We start from the raw sequence: 20,943 nt of genomic DNA, 5'->3' as shown, positions 1-20,943 counted from the left end.
TGTCTAAGCTTGATGAAAATGCGTCAAGCTCTCCTCAGTGTGACCGTCTTATCTCTCATTGGCTGGGCTCCATGCCCCTGCTGACGGCTTTAAAGCCTTCCAGTTCTCCTGAGGTCCCTGAGGCTTCAAGCTCGGGACCAGATGAAAGTCACAGTGTAAAGGTCAATATGAGCACCTTACATATGGCGAGCAATGCTAATAAAGGCATAAGAACTATCTTAGCTGGGGCCAAAGGCTGAAAATATCTTTTGGTAAGCTACTGAAAGTCCGCCGTTGCTCTTTTGACCTCGCACCGTGAGCAGTTCACTTGCAGCACTACAGCTGGACTTTAAGCCTGTGGGGGGAAGGGAAACTCCACATTTGAAAAAAACAGATTCTCGCAAGTGATACAGGAAGCACATCAAAACACGGGTTGCATGCTGAGCTTCATCATGAACACAAAGGTGGTCTACTAGATACAGAATCGTGAAGATGTGTCCCTTCATGTAGGTCCTGTGTTGCACATTCAGCCTTGTTGATGTAATCAGATTAGTCAGGTGAGGCTGTGCTGAACTGATCCGCTGCCTGCAAGCCTCTTAGTGACATGGCTAACGGCACTGACAGAGATCACTTCAAAGCAAGGTCAGACACTCAGTCGGCCGAGTTGAGAAGAGAACAAGCTTAGCCTACTACAGAGGCAGCAAAACAGCACTGTACTGATGGATACGAGCACTTGGAACCTGCGATTTGCTCATTTTTTATTCATCTTTTACCAAAACCATGTTGTGTATGAAAAACAGGCACATAGGAAATGACCTGGAGCATAAAGGGGCCAAACATGTAATATCTCCACGGTTGAATGCACTTAAGTCTCAACTTACTTAAGTCGCTTTTGACAAAAGAATGTAAAGTAAAGTCATGTCAAACATGTTTTGGGACTTGGCTCACAAGGTTTTTAAATAATCTAATCTGTATCTCTATCCACATTTTAATATCACATGTCTGTCTCTCGCAGACATTCTCGTGCTCAATTACATGACATGCAATGCTGTCGTGTGATGCGACGATTTATAAGTACACCGCTCTCTTGGAATTCTTTACTTTCTCCGGCGAAGCCATCTGTCGAAGTTCATCAATCAAATACTGAGGGAAAAACCTCATGGGAGGAGCACCTGAGCAGCTTAGACATTTGCCTCCTGGATGACTCCACTTAATTGATCAGGCAAATTCATTTGGCCACCTCCCAAGGTGACATCAGTCTATCAAGGGTCACAGACTCAGAGCGAGAAAGGAAAGCCGGGAATCCTCCCCGAAAGCCTTTAAGGTTGTTACATAAAATGTGTGTTGGGTAATAGGAAACCTCCTGTCATTTTTCTGAGAGGTGAGACTGCACACAGCTGCCAAATACAAAAAGATATATATAAAAAAAGGTTTTCTCCATTATTTTCCTAAAATAACACGACAGCATTAAGTGGCATGACCTGACAAGATAAATTACTTTGACAGCATCATATAAAAGTGTGTCAGTATCCTCACAAATAAGTACATTTACACGATATAGATTACATCGCTATGAGGGGGGTCAGGTCTGTCCCCTGATGGTTTTATTCCTCAACTCGACCACACACTCATACATAATATATCGCAGTGGGCGAATTGATTTTTAACTTTACCTTTAGATAATCTTCGATTGTAGTGTTGGCTTTATATTCATTTTCACCCTTACATTGGTATGCTCTGGATTTTCTTTCTTTGACATTTAGATATGGATGAAGGAAATGTCAAACATCAAATTTCATCCATGCTGAATTTACATTTACATATTAATGAGTGTCAGCGTAGGTCCCTACAACACCCACTGGTGGTAGTCTCTTAACAGACTTTGTCAAATAAACGAAACTGAGATAGATCTTCAGTTGACTGAAGATTCCAATGTGTTAAAAACATCCCCCATCTCTGTGAAACCTCTGGTCCAAACTGACACTTGGACGGATTCAAACATGAGCTAGAAATATGAAACTTGGCCAAGTCACTGGAAATTAGATGCAAGTGCTTCCCAAGAAATTTGAGCCCAATCGGTCACATGCGAGGGCTGAAAATAATAATTACAAGCTAGCTGCAGCTCCCAAATGTGAAGCCAAATGATCCCCCTAGGGGCTGGCTGCAGTATAGGTCACAGACCCTTCCTCCTCCACATTAATGGATGGCACATTGACCAAACCAAAAAAGTCAGCGTCAAAAAATACTTCTCAGAGGTGGTGTCAGTCAATATAGAAATATGATAGAAATGGAAAGAAAACCTGGAGTCCCCTGAGGGTCTGAGGCCTCAGGGAAGTTATTCACTTTGCCCTGTCAGTGATCTAGTGCCAAGACCAATTCCCCGCTTCGGCTACTGTTCTATATTTAAAATATTGTGCCATCAAACGCGGTCGTATGACTTATATGAACCACATTGACTGAAGGGTTTACACAATACAGTCAAATATTTATCTTTTTAGATTATAAGCAGGTTTTCCTCACTACTTGGATCAAGGGACTGAATATGCTGTATGCCTGGAATATCTAGTTTATCGCAAATATTATCACTGACACACTTAATCTGGAGCATTTTGGGGTTTATCGACATACAGACGTTGATGTTACATGAATCTGTAGGACTGTTTCTGCTGCTATTAAAACTTGACAGATTGTAACTGCAGCAGAACCTTATCGGCTGTCAGACATACTCTATCATGTCCACTCCTACGTTACTGTTTTTTTATCTACATTGTTGCTTCCCGGGAAGTCGTAGCTTTGTTTTGGTCTTTTGTGATAAGATGGAAGCAGTACTGGCGTAATGACGACAGGCTATTTTACGCAATGTGCTGTTGTGACCCTGTGCTACATCCCACGGTGTGTTACATAATAATAATATAATAATACGTTTGTTTATATAGCGCTTTTCACAGACACAAGTCACAAGGTGCTTTACACAGCAATAGTAATAAAAGTAATAAAAACTGTACAGTATACTATATCAAACACAACAAAAGCAGTGAGAATAAAAAAATAAATAAAAAAATTGAATCAAAAAGAAATTAAAACTTTTTTTTAAATAAAATTCCACATATTATTTACAAACTTAAAATGATGGACCTGGTACATACCAAGTTACCCAAAAGCCTGTCTGAAAAGCAAGGTCTTTAGCTCCCTAAAGGGTCAGTTCACCAAGTTTTTGCATCACGTTTCTCCTCATGGAAAACACTATTCAGCCTACGGTAACATGTCCTCTGTGGCATCATAATGATGTCAAAAGCAGTTCCATTATTCTTTTGTGATTTTCTTTTTCTATTGACTGTAATTTCTTTCTTATGCTCATTATTTCCAAGCTTGCATTTAATTGCAATTTGATGCTTTTACTGTAATTAATTAAAAATATCATATTTTCTGACTGGAACCAGAAATGATCATGCAGAAATATTTCAATATTTAAATACTAAGACTCTCATCGTGCTAAAGGCTTCAAAATAAACAAGGAACAAAGTTCCCAGATGATCCTGATGATATTCAAGATGCTGTGGATCATTTCCAACAGCGGTAGCAGCACTTGGATCAGTTGAGGTGACTGTAATCGCCAAACCTTTTTGATGGGAATGTAAGAATTTATAGTTTAATGTTTATTATAATTCTCTCAGTTAAGTCTGCAGGGAGTTTGCAAGGTTCAGGTAGATCACGTGTTCCCAGGGATGTTGCTCCTCTGCCAACCTCACCCTCATGACACACAGTGAGGGGTGGAGCAGTGAGGGAGGAGCACTGTGTAATGAAGTACATAAAAAGGTTGTCATTTTCCAATAATAAAGAATTGGGATTCACCACATTTTCCAGCTTTGACCACTGTCAGCTACAAGGGGAACCCCGTTCAGTCAGGAGCTGAGCGGCAACATGTCATTCAGTGACATAATGGCCATCATCGGGGGGACTTGGGTTGTTTTCCACGTGCTGAAACTGGCCTGGAGATGTTGGTGTGGGCTCAGAGAGTTTGTTCTGTCAGAGGTTTGGCAAGTGGATTTAAGGACATATGGGCAATGGGCAGGTAACGTAGAAGAAAATACTCTTAATGTTTGGTTGATTGCTAAAATGTTTACAATATCTATTATGTGTATAGTATGTGTGCATGTGGGGGAAAAAACCCCTTTGCAACAGGTAGACAGTGTAGATCATATGAAGGCCTGTGGCTGAATGACTGCAAGTTAATAAACAACAGGCTGCAGGAAGGTTAAGTGGAATTATTTGGATTCTCTTTCAACATAAACTTCCCTCAGCAGCAGCAGCAGCAGCACACAGCAGCTTCCTCTCTGTGAAGCCTATTTGATAAGGCATTCGATAAGTGGGCCACATTCCTTCTCGCTGAGACATATGCGTCTCATGGTCTGCAAAATTTCATGTTCATTTTCAATCATGACACTATTTCATTGTGAAAAATATAATGCAGTATTTTCTAAAAAAAAAACAGAATTTCATGAAGATGCAGACAAGGACAAGGTGCCGGTTTCTGGTATTGAGTATGTATGAACTGTATGACCAGAATCCTATCCACAAACAGGCTGCTTCAGGTCCCTCACATTTTCCTCCTCTCCCTCGTTCACTTCTCCTCGCCCTTATTGCTCTGTAGCCTCACCTCTTATTCCTCTCTAAAACAAGAGAGAAACATTTGCCTTAAACTTTGTACTGTGACTGATGTGCAGCTAGTTTTACGACCCGAGTCTCCTCTGTATGGTCAAGTGTTTATTTCAGTTTCAACATCTTGAACTGCAGTGTTTTTGCAATAAAGACAGATTGAGTTGTAGAACTGTGGGCAATATTGTTGCAAAACTTGGAAAATGTGGAGAAAAAAATGTCAAGTGTTCCTATTTTTGCAGAAGAGTTGTGGGTAATGAGTGACAGCTTGTGGTTAATGTGTCAGTTCTTCAATATAATCATCAAATAATTATCCAAGTAACATTCCTGTGCTTTCTCCTTTATGCAGTTGTCACTGGTGCCACGTATGGCATTGGTAAAGCCTATGCCTGTGAGGTGAGTCTCCAGCTTCCTTCTACAACAATTCCTCACACCTATTTGGTGTTTCAGTTTTTACTGGAGCAAATTGTGACCAAACCTGTTGGTTTACATGTCTCCTTCTAGCTGGCGCGCAGAGGCCTGGATATTGTCTTGGTAAGCAGATCAGATGACAAGCTTCAAACGGTTGCCAAAGAGATAGGTGAGTCAAATTAAAACCCCACTGTGTTTTACTGCTCATTTCTCTGTTCCTGTAAACACACGTGTCTTTCCACGGAGCCAAAATCATCCTAAATTTTCTCCATTGTCTTTCAGAGGGTCAGTATGGACGAAAGACACGCACCATCCGAGTGGACTTCACCGACGGCCCCAGTATCTACCCGGTTGTAGCTGAGGGACTACAAGGCCTGGAAATTGGAATTCTGGGTAATAGAACAACGGATAATTGAGCAGAGGAAAAATGGTCGGATGTTCACAGTCGGAGGGCCAGTCTTGCAAACACTGATATAAATACACTTTAGGTGAGAAGATTGATACCTCTTTACAGTCGATTGGGTCAGTATGAGGCTGAGGCCAGCTGCTGGTGAACTCGTCATAGCACAAAGACTGACAACAGGGCGAGCCACTGTAGCCTTTGGACCGAACCAGTCGAGCTGTTTGCAGTCTTTGTGCAAAGCTAAGCCAACAGGCTGCTGGCAGAGCTGCCAATCGCACACACCAGAACAAAGAGTGCTGTCAATGTTCTGCTCTCACTTTGGCCAAGAAGCACGTTTGTCTAAAATTAGCAACTGTCCCTTTAAATGCTCATCCCTCCGCAGCTTGTCATTTTGAACGAGGCCATTTATTTTCTTAACCGCTGACGACTGATTCAACTTCCTGTTAAGTTATTGATCACAAACAAACCCCTCCTGAACCTTGGCAGACTAGAGGAGGCCGTACTGTACGTGCTGACTCTGACAGGCAACATATTTGAAGTGGGAAAGAATGGATCGATCAGTTAAAGACTGACTTAAGACTAATACTTATTAACACATGTTCTTTTCTTTTGTTTTTGTGTCTTTGCAACCCACACAGTCAACAATGTAGGAATGACCTATTCTGATAGTTTCGCCTGTTTCCTGGAAGTACCAAATGCTGAACAGGTACCTGGGGCATTATAAATGCAATTTTCTGATGACAGTTTGATTTGTACTGACTCTGACTGCGAGGAAAGGTCATATTTTGCCTAATTTGTCGTTGCCACATATAGTTACCCTTGTGATTTCATTTCAACCAGAAAATCACGCAGATTGTCAACTGCAACATGCTGTCTGTCCCTCAGGTAAGACATACAGTACACGTACAACTGCAGGTCTATGTCTGTTTTTGATGTTCAGGCATCTGCGTTGACCGTTTCCACTGTATCTGAACACAGTTGGTTTGTTTAATTACCAGATGACCAGACTGGTTCTTCCGGACATGATCAAAAGGTATTATTACAACCATTCAGTTTTAAATGAGATAATGGGAGTATAGGACGGATTAATGGATGTTTGTCTTCCTCTCCTCCACAGAGGTACTGGGCTGATCATCAATATTTCCTCTGAAGTGGCCATCCGGCCGCAGCCTTTGCTGTCACTTTATTCTGCCACCAAGGTACATTTATGAGCACACATTCATTCAGACACATCGCAACCAGACCACGCTCAAACATTCACTCACCATAGTGCAGAGCTTTCGTGACACTCCCGTGCAGTTCTGCTGGATTTGTGACTTTGACTTTCTTCTTCATTCCAGATTTTTGTCACATATTTCTCTCAGGGTCTGCATGCTGAGTACAAGTCAAAGGGAATTACTGTTCAGGTAAAGTATGCAAAACTTCACCTCAGCTCAAACTGCCGTTCATTTGTGGTTCATTGACTGAAATTGCCAAATTCAAATGTTTGAGCGAGTCAATTTAATTTTGTAAATAGTACGTGTTCCTCAGCGTGGCATATATATATATATACATATATATATATATATACATATATATATATATACACATATATATATATATATACATACATATATATATATATATACACATATATATATACACACACACACATATATATATTTACACATATAGATGTAGACAGGGTGTACTGGCATGCAAGCAAATTAAAACATATAAGTTAATGACATTCATATTCACATAACAGTTCACGAGTTCAAGGCAAAAAATATAGAAATGATTCACCACAAAAACTCACCATCTCATCGTTTTGCCTTTTACTAAGCTCTGACGTCTTGTTTTCTTAAAAAAAAAGAAAAGTGACTTGTTAAACGAATTCTCTAGAGGTTTAAGTGAGAATAGTTGTTAAAAAATGAAACAAAGAAATAATAATGCAGAGACTGTATGTAATACCAGGTTTTATACAAAAACGGGTTTACAGTATGTAAGTTATTTAAGATTCATCATTGCACAAAATTTGCTTTTTTCATTTTCTTTCATTTTTCATTTTCTTTCATTTTACATTTGAAAAACAAAACTCGTCAGCGCTCTCTGCTGGACAAACTCTGTAGTAGAGACACTGTTTCAAGTGAATTCAAACATATACTTTTCTACTTAAACTATATATGACTGAACTGCCAATTTATATTGGCTTGATTTTTTAAATTTTCACCTACAGGCAGTTAAAGTGGCCCAGAACTGACCACATTACTGAAGAGATTAAGTGTGACAATTTGACACCTATAGGCTGCTATGTTTGCATCGCTCCATCATCTATTTCTTTCTTCTTTTTTTAATTGCTGAATGTGAAACTGCCTCAAACCTACTGTGCTTTGGATATTTCTGCACTGGACTAAATGTTGTTGTGTTGTTTGTCTTTTTTTGCTCAAATTGAATTTTAATGTAAAATGTGAAGTTCAACCCATGTAACGAGTTTGTATTTCCCCAGTGTGTGTGCCCCTTCATGGTGTCCACAAACATGACACTCAACATGAAAGTCAACTGCTTTGTGAAAAGTTCTTCGGCGTTCGCACGAGAAGCCTTGAACACTGTGGGTCACTCCAGCTACACCAGCGGGTGTCTGTCCCACGCTCTCCAGGTTAGAGGGATGGCTGAGACCGTGATCACTTGCAAATTGTCATAAATTGTCAGGTGTCTCTTAACATCTCACCGCCTCTTTCCTGTCTTCCTGCAGAACGCAGCTCTCACCGCACTCCTGCCAGACTGGCTTCATATGTCACAATTCCTCGTCGGAAAACTTAAAAACTTCCCAAAGTTGGATGGACAGAAAAGGAGAGTTAGTAAGGGAGAGGAGAAACCCCGTGAAAAGGAGGAGTAATCGTCTGCCCGCATCTGCAGAGAAGCGAATATATATATATAAAGAACTGTTGGTTAATATGTGCGTTATAAAAATTCACTGCAGCTGATACCTAAAATGTGTGTAATATCATATCAAAGTTAATACATAGGCAATGCTACACATGTAAATATTATTAAATGTCTTAATAAAATGCGTTATCCATGTTCAACAGCTTCATCCACTGGATCTTTAAACATCATTAAGTTAAGCAATACCTGCAGGAGAGATTCTCTCTATTGTTGCCATTGCTGTATATATCACTACACTTGACAAATACACAGACAAATGGTTTGTGTTGCAGATTGGCAATGTTTAAATACATATAGTAGGTGACAATTTTAAACTGACAAAGAAACCATAACAGTGCATTTGGCATATATTTACTCCACAGGAACGTTAGTCACGGAATCCATTAGTGAAAGAGTTGCTCCTCTTTCTCGCAGACAGTTGAGGTCTTGAGGTTCACAACTCAAGATGGAATATGTGAGAAAGGCAAAGCCAAGTCATGCAAGACTCTCTCAAGCAGCTGCCTATTTGAGAATTTGTACAAGGTCCATGCAGTGTGTAAGTGTGCAAAAGTGCAGTGAAGTTAACATTTTTCTAAATATGGTAAATAGCTGAGTAAGAATGTGAGAACTTTCAATCTTGACTTGGTCCGAGTCGTCCTTGGTCGGGACTGAAGCTGGATTCGGACGCTCGAATGTTTTCAGTACCTTCGACGTTACCGTAAATGTAACCCTTCAGTGTATGTTTGACAGTCTGTATCGTAAAGTTAGCTCTTACACCAGCACCAGGTCAAATGTACAAGATTACATTTGTGAAGAAGTGAGGTACGTGTTTAACAGAGAAAGATGTTTGCAAAAGTGCAGGGACAACAAACATCAGGACTTAATTAAGCGCAGAACCACAAAGTCTTTTGATTATTTGATGTTAAAAGATAACATGAACAGGAATGTTTGAATGAAGGGGGGGGGCAAGCAGCAATAATACAGAGGAAATAAAAGAAAATTATTATGAATCACCATATCACCATACAAAGATTTGTATGGTGGTAAATCACAAAACACCACAAATGCAGAATTTCATCCCTGAAATGATAGATATAAACATTTCTATTTTCAGTGTTCTAGGTAACCCGTAAAGCTCAAAACAAACTGTGTTTTTGTTCTGAAGAGCCTTTGATACATTGTGATCTGCCTTAGGTGAAAAGACAGAACCGAGGCTAATCCTAAAAAAAAAAAACAGAACCCAAGTAGTTGGTATTCTCCCAAATTCTTGGCTCAACCACCGAGCCAGTTCAAGTATATGAAAATAGGACATTTTCCTAGAGTTTACAGATTTGCCTTAATAAGACTTTGCTGTACAATTTCACATGAGGACAACATCTGACTGCACATGCTCAGAGGTCGGTGTATGTAACTGGGGTGACACCGTGGATCAGGAGCGTCGGCCCCAGACCGCTGGTCACTGCCTCCAGCTGAGCCACGTACTGCTGTGACTGGCTGTGATGAGCAGGAGGTCGAGGTAAATACAGGAAGCGAACTGCAGCCTGCGAGCTGTGCTCCATTATCATACAGTTCACTGCCGTCAGGAAGCCGTCGGAGAGGGCTTGCGTCTGCTCTGCAGGATTCTCCACGTTGGGCTGAACGTGGTGCTGCACCACCGAGTCCCACGGCACAAGCGTTATGGACGCCCTTATCCGCAGCTTCCTCAGCAACTCTCGAACCGTCTCCTCGTTTACCACCCAGCCCTGGACGCTGGACTCGGTCTCCACATTCAGGAAGATTCTCATTCTCGCGTGGCGCCATTTGCTGGACATGTTGAGCACACAGGCCATCTGCAGCAGGAAGAGGCTGCACACGTCCTCGTAATCACGGCTGCCGGGCTGGAGCAGGTTGAGCGGCCACACGTCGATAGTCCGCTCTGATCCATCCACCTTGCTGTCTTTGCCCTCTCCTTCCAACTGGAAGAAATAGCGACCAAGGCACACGTTCTTGTTCATTTTTATGGCATCAGAAATGATGCCAACATACTCCTCTGGCGACAGCCAGCGTGGGCTCTCGATGTGTCGGACTGGGGGGAAATGGGCCTGTAGTGAGGGCAAGTCAACCCCGAAATTATATTCGCCCTCACTGCTTCGTCCTAGTGATGAGTCATAGAATGCGCTGTCCTGCAGGAAGAAGTCCTCGGGAGTGCAGCTGTCATAGAAACCCAAAATCAGCATGTTGGGCTTCATGCCACCTTGTAATGGAGAAACAGAAGGTGCACGAGTCACTAAGTGCAGATGAAGAGTAAACAAAGTTTGTACTGAACGTGGGCATGATGGGAGGTTAGAGGAGTCAGATTTTACCTAAGCCTGTGATGCGCAGCAGATGCTGCGTTCCCTGTCTGACAGAGGGAGACAATGTCAGATCTACAAAGGCCTTCACCCCGAGTTTATCAACGAGGCTCAACCAGAAGTTATACTGCTGCTGGACCGGGTCTGACGGCAGAGAGTCTACAACACAGGAAAGACAGAAATTAATATACTGCCTGGGTTTGAATAGCACTAAGATTACAACAATCAAGGGCTTTATGACTGGTGGGGGGGGAGCAGCTCACTAATATTGCAGAAAATATGCAGGCAAATGACATTTCTGGACATTGCAGTGTCTTCCAATGGACACCAGGGGGCAGAGAGGCAATTTGTGGGTCTGTGCACGAATCCTGGAATATGTTGGTGAGGTGCATTACTTTAGGTGCATTACTCCTAAGAACTGAATATGTTTTCTTACAGTTTGGTAAAGATGTGTCATTTTGCAAAATAAACAAGGAGCTGGAGATTCGGCAGAATTCAGAGATGTCTGGCTTCGACTCTCGCTCTGCTGCCACAATGGTGCAGAGAGAACATGGACTCTCTCATCATTAATGCAGGAGAAGCAGCAGGTGTAAAGCGAAAGCCCACGACTAAGCTTTCCACGATACCGCCTGTAGACTTCAGGTAGAGGCCAATAGAGCGGTGATTTAACTTCACTGAAATGCAACACATTTCCCATTTCCTGTTTATCCTGATCATCTACTTTGAGAGTGAATGATAAAAAAAAAGAAGGCCAAAAGGGTAAGTCTCATCCAGTTACTGTATAAAGACAGTTTAAGTCAGACAAAGAACTAGGTCTGCAGCAATTAAAGCAATAAACTTAAAATTGTTATTTTGGGGGGGGTGGGAGGGGGTGGTGGAGGGAAACAAACCAGAAAATGATTCTGAGATAAGAATAATTTAATAGTGCTTGCTGCAGATGGCCGGCACAGACCATCCACAGAGCCTTTACCCAGATCCCCCAGCTGCACGTGGCCCAGCACATACAGCCCTCCCTTCTTCAGCTGGTTAACAAACAGGATGAGCTGACAGGAAGAGCGCGGGTTGGCCACCATCAACAGCACCTGCGGCCTCCAGAACTTCACGTGGTCCTTCCTAACATCCAGCATCAACAGATACTTGCGCACCTAAAACCACAGCAGAGAAAGAGAAAGACAGTAGCCGTTGACAAACCGCATTGCAGGTCTGAGTGTGTGTGTGTGTGTGTGTGTGTGTGTGTGTGTGTGTGTGTGTGTGTGTGTGTGTGTTTGTGTGTTTGTGTGTGTGTACCTGATGGAAAATGAGAGCCTGGCTGATGTAGCCCCAGCTGCTGGTTGGCGATCGGTAGTGGAGGAAAAGGAGCAGCAGTAACAGGAGGACGATGCTGCCTGAGGAGTACACAGGGTTGATGACGAACATCATGACCAGACAGCTCACGATCCCCAGCAGGCAGGTGTGCCAGGAGAAGAGCTGGAAGGTCGGTCTGTCAAAAACACAGAGACAAAAAACTAAGGCCGCTGGACAAGAAGCGGAGAACAGCGATAAATGGGACAGTAACAGTCCCGTAAAATATATGAGCGTGATAGATCCGAGCAAAGCTGATCAGATTGATAATCAATATGATGATGTGAACTGGCGCTAACATTTATGATCTGCTTTTCAATCCTTGTTGATCTTTTGTACTACCACTGTTTTATGGACCAAATAACTAATCGATTAAATGAGAAAATTATCGACAGATTAATCGATAATGAAAATAATCGTTCGTTGCAGCCCTATGGCCAAGTACTTATGGGCGCACTAAATATGAATGCAAGACAAACTCGCCACTGATGGAGGCAAGTAAAAAACATTTGACATTTTTTTCTCTTATAACATTCATTGATCTTTTAATACCTGAAATTTGGTGCGGATGCCCACTCGAGAGCCAAACAGGCCAGGTCAACTGCGGCGTAGGCGAGCAGGTAGAACACAGTCACCAGACTTGCTACAGCGTTGAGCTGGCCTGCAAACACCACACACTGAAACACAAACCGCAGGTCAGGACACCAGCTGTAAATTCAGAAAGCAGATGACGGCCCCCGGCGCGACCTCTACTCACCTGAGCCAGGCCCCAGGTGTACAGCACTGCCACCCACGGGTTCCCCGAGCTGGAGGTGACAGCAGCAGGGACTAAAGGAAGACCTGTTTGGACAACAACAACAACAACAACAACAGGCTCTTAGGAATACTGGATACACAAAGAAAAGCACTGGTGTGGCGACTGGCCTTTACCAAAGAGGTGATCCAGAGCAAGAGCGTGGAGGATACGGGACGCCCCTATCATAGAGCACATCGCAGCGGACAGAGAAGCGCAGTATATCCCAATAGTGACAAACGGCGACCAGAGGTTTATGCGCTGCAAGAATCCATAATCCTGAATCAGCAGGGTCCTAAAGAAAAGAGAAGGGAAAAAAAGATATATTATTACTCATTTGGGTCATAACTGCAACTTTTTATTTTGATGTGGATCGTTATTAAAGTATTAATATCAGACAACACAAATATGAGCCAATTCAGACCTGTCACAGGTGGCGCCGACCAAGATGAAGAGGAGGACGTAGACTGTGAAAGAGTAAAAAACCGCCACGATGGTGCCTTTAGGGATGGAAACACTCGGCGTCTTCAGCTCCCCTGCACAAACATTTGGAGTGAGAACAAACATCAGGGTCTTTCCTGCTTTGTGCGCACATGCGCTGAATTGTGATATGTGGGGTTGTAAAAACAGTGGGACAGTAAAATCTCTTACATCATTCTGCATCGTGACATACAGATAATTCAAATGCAAAAACAGCAATGCCATAGCATATGGAATATATGTGCTGATGTTATATATAACATTGTACGTAAAATCTTAAAGTAATAGGTAACTAAAACTGTTTCGAAAATGTCGTGGGTTAAAAAGAACACTTCCCTGTGAATGACGCGTACAGTACTTGAGTAAATGTACTTAGTTACAGTCCAACCACTGGGAAAAACATCCTCCGTTACAATGTAATTAAGAGCTGCAACAATTAATCGATTATTAATCGACTCCTAAATTCATCGCCAACTATTTAGAGGATCGATTAATCGGTTTAAGTCGTTTTTCTTTGCTCTTCTATGAGAGAGAACTGATTTTCTTTGGTTTGTGGACAAAACAATTAATTGAGAAAATAAACAACAGATTAATCGATAATGAAAGTGATCGTTAGTTGCAGCCCTAATGTAGTTATACATGTGGTGTTATGACAACAAGCTTTAACCTGACATATTGGCTCCGGCCATGATCCCAGTGCAGCTGGTGAACATGATGGCAAACACGGTGGAAAAAGACATGACAGAGTTGGTGCTGTAGTCCAAAGAGTAACCAGCTGAGGAGAAAAATGAGGAACAACGTTAAGACTTTTAATATATATATATACAGTATATACACACACACTCCGTCATATCTGCTCTAACATCAGCCTCGTGCCCCGCCAACACTCACAGCCAAGATTGTTCCTCAGCGTCGTAGCACTGAAGCCTGTGTAGCTGGCGTTGTAGCGAAGGGTCTGGTTGCCAGGTCCCGTGTGGGTGATGACGAAGTCCTGAGGTTTGACCGCCACGGCGCTGATGAAGATGGACAGCAAGGACACGGTCACCACCAGCAGGATCACGAAGGCGGTGCGGCAGTAGATGTGGGCGCCCACCAGACACACGAGCAGACACAGAAGAAGGACCACGGTGGAGTAGAGCACTGTGTACCAGTAGCCCTGAGGGAGAACCCGAATCCCCTTGGACACGGGCGACTCTACAACAGAGGCGAACAGGCAGAAACGTGAAAATACTCCAAAAAAAACCATAGCATGTGTACTAGGGGGGTGGTTAAAGAAGAGAAAGAAAACCAAAACTTACCAGGTTCGGAACCAAATACATCAAGAATGGCCTCCACAAGACCAAGAACATACTCGCCACACGCAAACACTTTGGCCAGAAAGAACATCAAACCAATGCTTCCTCCAAACTCTGGACCCAGAGACCGACTGATCATGTCTGATCACATCTGGTTAAGGCTGGTGTTTCAACTGAAACAACTGTGGCTGAGATCGGACAACGCATGGAGAAAGTTTGTTCGGTAAGGATACAGTAGGCCCCTCCACCTTGTATGGCGCCGTTGGTGGAAATGGCACAGATGGAGAGTATTGTAAGAGATACAATGGTGTAGGCCACGAACACCATTAAAAGACCCTGTAACAGCCCTGCATGACCGACCACAAACCCTGGAAGAGAGAGATTGTGTTATAGGGATTCATACAAACTTTCACTGTCTATGACCCGGTGCAGCTTTTCATTTCCTCCTCTCTTCACTCACCTGTTCTCAGAAACAGCACAATGCTGAACATGGAGAGGACGGTCGGCACCATCACCCCGAAAAAGGTGTCCAGTTGACGTGGGTCTTTACTTGGAGTCCCGGAGCCGGATTCCGGGGTGTCATCCAGCGACGCGGCACACGCCGCCGTGTCAACGGACAGACCGCACACCCCCGAGGGGACCAGAGGGGTGCGTTCGTTCGACATGGCTGGTGAGGTGAGCGTTAGTTTGCTCTCTGAAACAGATCTGTGACGACAGTTGTCACAAAGAGTTTAGATATTATTGCAGGGAAATTTCATGACTGGAATCATATGATAAAGTGATGACATTATGTTCTGCAAAAAGACATTTCTCGCACTTATTCAACACCATAAAAGGAGGGGAGGCTGTGACCCGATTTCACATTTGGTCAGATACAGAAGTGGTGACATTAATCTTGGTGCTCACCTTGAAACTGTGGTGAGTGTGCAGATCTTCTGTGCTGCCGGGTGGAAGCTGCAAATGAAGCATTGAACTTTTTTTAGAATGTGAAGCTTCTCTTCATATTTGAAGCATCGTCTACCGTCAGACACAAAAAGTTTTGTTTGTAAAAATCGATTTTTGGAAGTTATGAATCGATTTAGTATCGTAGAAGCCACAAGCACAAGCACACACACACACACACGCGCACACACACACACACGCACATGCGCACACACACACGCATGTTGACGTCTTGCAGTAACACAAACGCAGTGATGGGCTTCCTGAAAATGAAGATTGTCATGTGCAGTGGCACACGTCATGCTTTCCACCAGTGCTTCTTCTATCTTTAAATAAACAGAGTGTTTACTCTAAAGTGCTGAGAGCAGCAGTTGAATATTAAAATCTAAAAATCTAAATTTAAAGGCCAATCTGAACATATTTTGGGCTTTTTGACTCAAACAACGCTTGTTTTATATTCTTAAGTCAGATTGGGGGGCTGCACCCAAGAGCATCAGTCTATCACTTCTTCTTTTACAACCAAATTCAGCAAAGATCAAGCAGTGGAACGCCCAGAGCCTGCGTGTAATGTTTATGACTGAAGTCTTCTTAATAATGAAAGCTCACACTCACACCTCAGGTTGGTATTTGCAGTCAGCTGATTCCCACCTGCTTGTCTGCTTTTACATCTCACTGGAGCGGCGTCCCCCCTCCTCTGCTGTGACTCCACAAAGAGACAACAGCACCAGCCCCTCTGTGTGAATTACTTGTCCCAACACAGGAATCACATGATGGCCAACATACACTGAGTCCATTTTACACAACAAAGCATGATTGGACACACATGGGTCATGAGCTCCCGTTATGGGGATCACACCCAGATTGTTATTGTTCCGACAGTCGAAATGAAACAATTTGTTGAATTATTGATAACTAATCAGTACTTTTGGGGCAAAAAATGTCAAACCCTTCACAGGCTCCAGTCGCTGACGTGAGGATTTGCTGCTCTTCTCCTTCTTATATATGACAGTTGACTGAATATGTTTGGGTTTTAGACTCGAGTCAGTCGGACAAGTGGTTTGAACATTGGGCTGTGGAAAATCCCAGTGAACAAATGTCTGATCAGTCCAGAAAAACAATCAATGGTTTAATCAGCCATGTCAATAACTGTGGCCCTTTGCAAGTCTTGGTGTGTTGGCTTATTTTGATAAAGTTGCACAATATTCAATCACTCAGTCAAATACATGTGATGAGGCAGACTCTCAACCCCATCGTGGCTGGGTGACTTGTCAGTGGTTCGAACAGGGCAGTTGAACATGCTTTGGGAGCCACAGACATTCAGTGACCCTTCACGAGTCATCAAGTTTGGTCCCTGATGATGCTGAGAACATGGCTGAGAGCAGCGTTCCGTCTCGGGGACAGGATGCTGCGAGTGACGCACTGACCGGGCAGATGTTCCTGATGTTGAACGGACCGTCCCAGCCTGGCGCGCGCCAGGCCCTCCCGAGGGTCCCCGGACCCTACGTTCAAAACAAGTCGGCAAACCCAAAAATGAAAACACCCGTTTCCGTCGCGTTTACGCGGCACGAGGGCGCAGCGAACGCTGCATGAAACTCCAATTGGTGAAACCGTGGGTATAAACAATGACGCTGTAGTTTGGGCACACACGTAAGGTCCACGGGTCCGGGGTCAGGAAGTGGTGGCGGGGCGCCCCGGAGGGTGTTCCAGCGGTTCTAACCCAACGCCCCCGGTGCGTGGAGCGCTCCTGCTCCTCGCCCAGACGCGATGTTTTATTGTCCCACTGAGACACCGAGGAGACAAACTTACCTCTCCGATGAGTCGGACCCTCCCGGCGAGACAGTTCCCCCCCGACTTCCTGCTTGTTCACGCCGTCTCTCGGAGCTCCGCCGCCTCTCCGTGTCTCTGGCAGGAGAACGTCCCGGGTCAGATGCGCAGTGGACGGTGAGACGGTGCCGCTGCGGGCCGGGGGACAGTCCTGAGCCGTCCCGACCGAGACTCGGATGTGGCCGCTGTGAGAGATGTGCTGCCCAATAACAACAGCGCGGCCATGGCACGCCTCGTCCCGCTGGTATTTGCTCTGAAGTGTCACGGGAGTGCAGACACCGCCCATGTGACCGACCGAAGGGGCGGGACCAAATATCGGCCCCCAAAAAAAAGCAAAAGTAACTGCTCGTCGGAAACAACCACGCCTCTTATTGTCAGAGCTGTACGTCAGACCTGCCCTGATTCAGTCTGTTGTCCATGACTGTGATATATTCATGTTTAAATATCAGCACGACGGTGTGTGAGATATGAAGTGGGGATTTCACTTTATTTATTGTTGTTTATTTTTGCACTGAGAAAGAAAAAACTAAAAAACTTGTTGGATGTAAACACATGACTCTCAGGCGCTTATGTAAAGTTGCGCTCTGGGCTAAACTGCAGGGACTTTTCGCCACACCAGGGGTCACTGTTTCAGCAAAGATGACGTCCAGACATACTGAGAGGATCATTATTTGGCAGGAGTGACATGAAGTGGTTGGCCCAGTCTGACCCCCCTGAGCCCTGAACCCTCACAGACCTAACTGACGTCACCTGGTAGGTGATTGAGTGGGACAGTCTGTGAGGGACAGCACCAGACCTCCACCATGCAAAAACTTTACGTCAACTTGACAAGGCAAAAAACATGTTGCTGATATATGGTGGGTTTAGGACTTTGTATTTTCTGTAGTTTACTTTCTTCACGACCAAACCACTTGAGGAACAGACTGGATTTGAACATCCTGTCCTACAGAGTGGAAGAGATGTAATTTGCAAATAATGAATTTAATAATGAATTTAACTTTTTCTTTTTTCCAGCATGAACTTTTTAGAAATATGTTTCCGGCCTCCCCCTGGTTTCAGGTCACAACGCCATGAACTGTGGGTAATTCCCACAGGAGTTCCCAAATATTGCAAATAATAATGGGAGTTCTGTTGACTTCACCAGAGCTCAACCATTCAGCCTGATGGCCTGTGGGAAGAAACTGTATGCCAGGTATCAGCAAAGGGATATAGATTGTATGAGCAACAGCAAAACTGCAACTGATAATAAAGTTGGATTAAATTAATTTTCATGTAAAAGAAAAAATTCTAAATCACCTCAATATATACAAGGCGAGTAGACCGACACGATAGACACATCTTACACTCAGATTTAAGGAAATCACAGGGACCCCATCGTTTCCACAGATGAATGTGAAAAACAACCCGCCGGTGTCAGACTCTTCATTTACATCACTTCGCACACCTGAGTGTAGTAACAATAAGCAAAGCACATATTTGAGTAAGTGAGGGATTTTAAACTTAGGAGATTGTAGTGACAACTCTTGAAGTTAGATGAACTAAACTGTGAAATACTGTTTCTGAATCGCATCTAAATCCAAGTTACAATCACGCTTCCCCCCCGAAAAATATTTCAAAAAATAAATAATTTCATTGAAGTTATTTAGATAATAGAATGAGACTCCAATGAGACTCGGAACAATTCACACAAACATAGTAGCCACGTTTTTGTTTATCATATCCATTTATCCTGCTCACTGAGTTGAAATGTGGGAGAGTAGTAAGTTAATGGTTTACTTCATCCACTTGTTTTTGTGTCACAAAAAAACAACTTGCATTCCTGTCACCAGGCTCAGCAGATTGATCAGACAACTTGAGACCGTTCTTCTTATTGGCCTCTAATTGTAAGAAGTTCTGCACGGTCCGTCAAGTTAAACCTTGAATTCTGATTTAAACAGTATTACACGAGGAAGAGGGGAGGGCTTTAACAGTCTTACTGTCACAACAGTGACTGAGGTGACATTATTCAGCTAAAGCCCAAGCTCGAGCTTAACAGTTGATCGGCACTACTCGTTGAATCATTTATATTAATGCTCATCATGTGCTCCTCACACTGATGGTGACGATTGGCACATTATACCTCTGTGCCTATTTTCAGAGAATGAATGGTGCAAGCGTTTGTGGATGCGTGGCTCTGATGCGTACTGACGGTCTAAAAGTGATTGTTTTAATGGCTGAAATATGTGGTGATATATTCAGTGGTGTAGCACCAACTTCTGGGCCCTGTACACAAACTGTCTCTGTGGCCCCCTGCAGCTATGATGCTGATTCATTGATGACACTCTGTGTGTGTGTGTGTGCGCTAATAGTAGCTAGCTAGCTAACTCCTACTGTATTCAGCTAGTAAAAGTTACAGTTAGCTAGCTAGCTAACAACAGCAGTTGTGTCGATCTCAGCTAGTTAGCTGCTAGCTAGCTGTAGTAGCAGGAGTTTGCTAATAGCTAGCTCACCTTTCTTTTGAAATAAATGAATTCACTGTTGTTTTTCCCTTGGTTTGTTTTTCCTCTCCTTTCTCTTCTGGGACCCAGACGCTACTTCCTTGAGGGAAGACATTCAGTGACTGGCCGGTAGATTAGCTGACAGATTCTCCTGCTGAGTCGCGATGGGCCGACTAAACCACATTTTGCGCCTCTTGTCAGAGGTGAAATATAAAGTTCTGTCTCTCAACCGATGTATTCAGACAATTCTTCATTTATGTTATGACACTAATTAGTTAGAAAAACACTAATTACAACAAAAAACAACAACATTTAATTCCAGGGTTTCCAGGGCCCCACCCACCCTTGGGCCCTGGGTAGTCTGCCCCCCCCAGTGCTACGCCCCTGGATATATTATCTAGGTCCCCGCCAGAAAATATTACTGAAAAAAATTCAATATTTGTGGTTGCCCATAACTAATAATGAGATCTGCCTCCTTGGTTACAGGCTAATGAACACCCCAGGCCCAAGTCCAACATATCACCGGATATGGAGCCGGTTCAACGCTCGGTGTCTGGTTCAGGGAGCTGCGGGCTGAGTCTGACCTGCACAACCACTGGGTGTGTGCACGTTGACCTGCTGTTCATTCTGCAAATCTGGGAGAGACACACAAACACCGTGTGGTTGTGCTGCACCCTGCACAGCTTGACATGATCGCTACATCGAAAACATTTCATTTTCAGGGACTTTGAAAGTCTTGGGGGGGTCGTGGGGGGTCAGAGTGCTTAGGAGATGGGTGTGGTGGAAACATGCTTCATGTCCGGATTTGGGGAGGATCCGTCTGCAAACGCTCACCGCGTGATCTGACAGCGTGTGTCTGAACGATGATGACAATCAGAGAAGAAGAAGAAGAAGAAGAAGAACAGGAACCGTGTGGATGAGGGAGGACAGGGCCGCAGAGAGCATCCACACACAGTCCATCTGCTGGTGGGCGGATTTCTCGCAACCGGCTTATTATTATTATTATTATTATTATTATATATATATATATATATTATCATATCATAGATTATCATTATTTTTGATGTATTTAAAAAATAACGATAATCTCGTAATATTGTCCGAC

The 20,943-nt window shown here is 43.6% G+C and overlaps 2 protein-coding genes across 10 annotated transcripts; one reads left to right on the top strand and one right to left on the bottom strand.

Annotated features, from left to right (window-relative positions):
* Positions 1-3,796: 3,796 nt before the first annotated feature.
* hsd20b2 (hydroxysteroid (20-beta) dehydrogenase 2) lies at positions 3,797-8,517 on the top strand. Its single transcript, XM_035624890.2, has 11 exons — positions 3,797-4,051; positions 4,985-5,031; positions 5,140-5,215; positions 5,329-5,439; positions 6,088-6,155; positions 6,290-6,334; positions 6,448-6,482; positions 6,567-6,648; positions 6,790-6,855; positions 7,938-8,087; positions 8,184-8,517. The coding sequence occupies exons 1-11, from the start codon at positions 3,901-3,903 to the stop codon at positions 8,325-8,327; spliced, it is 975 nt and encodes a 324-aa protein (XP_035480783.1). The 5' UTR covers positions 3,797-3,900; the 3' UTR covers positions 8,328-8,517.
* Positions 8,518-8,637: 120 nt separating this feature from the next.
* On the bottom strand, positions 8,638-17,674 carry slc12a9 (solute carrier family 12 member 9). 9 transcript variants are annotated; one of them, XM_035624886.2, is made up of 16 exons: positions 17,344-17,671; positions 15,502-15,549; positions 15,056-15,300; positions 14,829-14,963; positions 14,599-14,736; positions 14,192-14,494; positions 13,968-14,075; positions 13,245-13,356; positions 12,958-13,115; positions 12,785-12,867; positions 12,580-12,704; positions 11,974-12,166; positions 11,657-11,831; positions 10,699-10,845; positions 10,498-10,589; positions 8,638-10,446 (listed from the first exon to the last, which is right to left on the bottom strand). In XM_035624886.2, exons 3-16 carry the CDS (start codon positions 15,258-15,260, stop codon positions 9,748-9,750), a joined length of 2,673 nt encoding a protein of 890 aa, XP_035480779.1. In that variant the 5' UTR covers positions 15,261-15,300; positions 15,502-15,549; positions 17,344-17,671; the 3' UTR covers positions 8,638-9,747. The 9 variants fall into 9 exon arrangements, with proteins under 9 accessions (XP_035480779.1, XP_035480773.1, XP_035480777.1 ...); XM_035624880.2 differs by adding an exon at positions 16,150-16,240 and having other exon boundaries at positions 8,638-10,589; positions 17,344-17,668; XM_035624884.2 differs by adding an exon at positions 16,186-16,240 and having other exon boundaries at positions 8,638-10,589; positions 17,344-17,668.
* Between the last annotated feature and the right edge of the window lie 3,269 nt (positions 17,675-20,943).

Source organism: Scophthalmus maximus, chromosome 2, assembly GCF_022379125.1.
Source record: "Scophthalmus maximus strain ysfricsl-2021 chromosome 2, ASM2237912v1, whole genome shotgun sequence".
Taxonomy (NCBI): domain Eukaryota; kingdom Metazoa; phylum Chordata; class Actinopteri; order Pleuronectiformes; family Scophthalmidae; genus Scophthalmus; species Scophthalmus maximus.
Note: the sequence above shows the minus strand (reverse complement) of the source record. Positions and strands in the feature narration are given on the sequence as shown.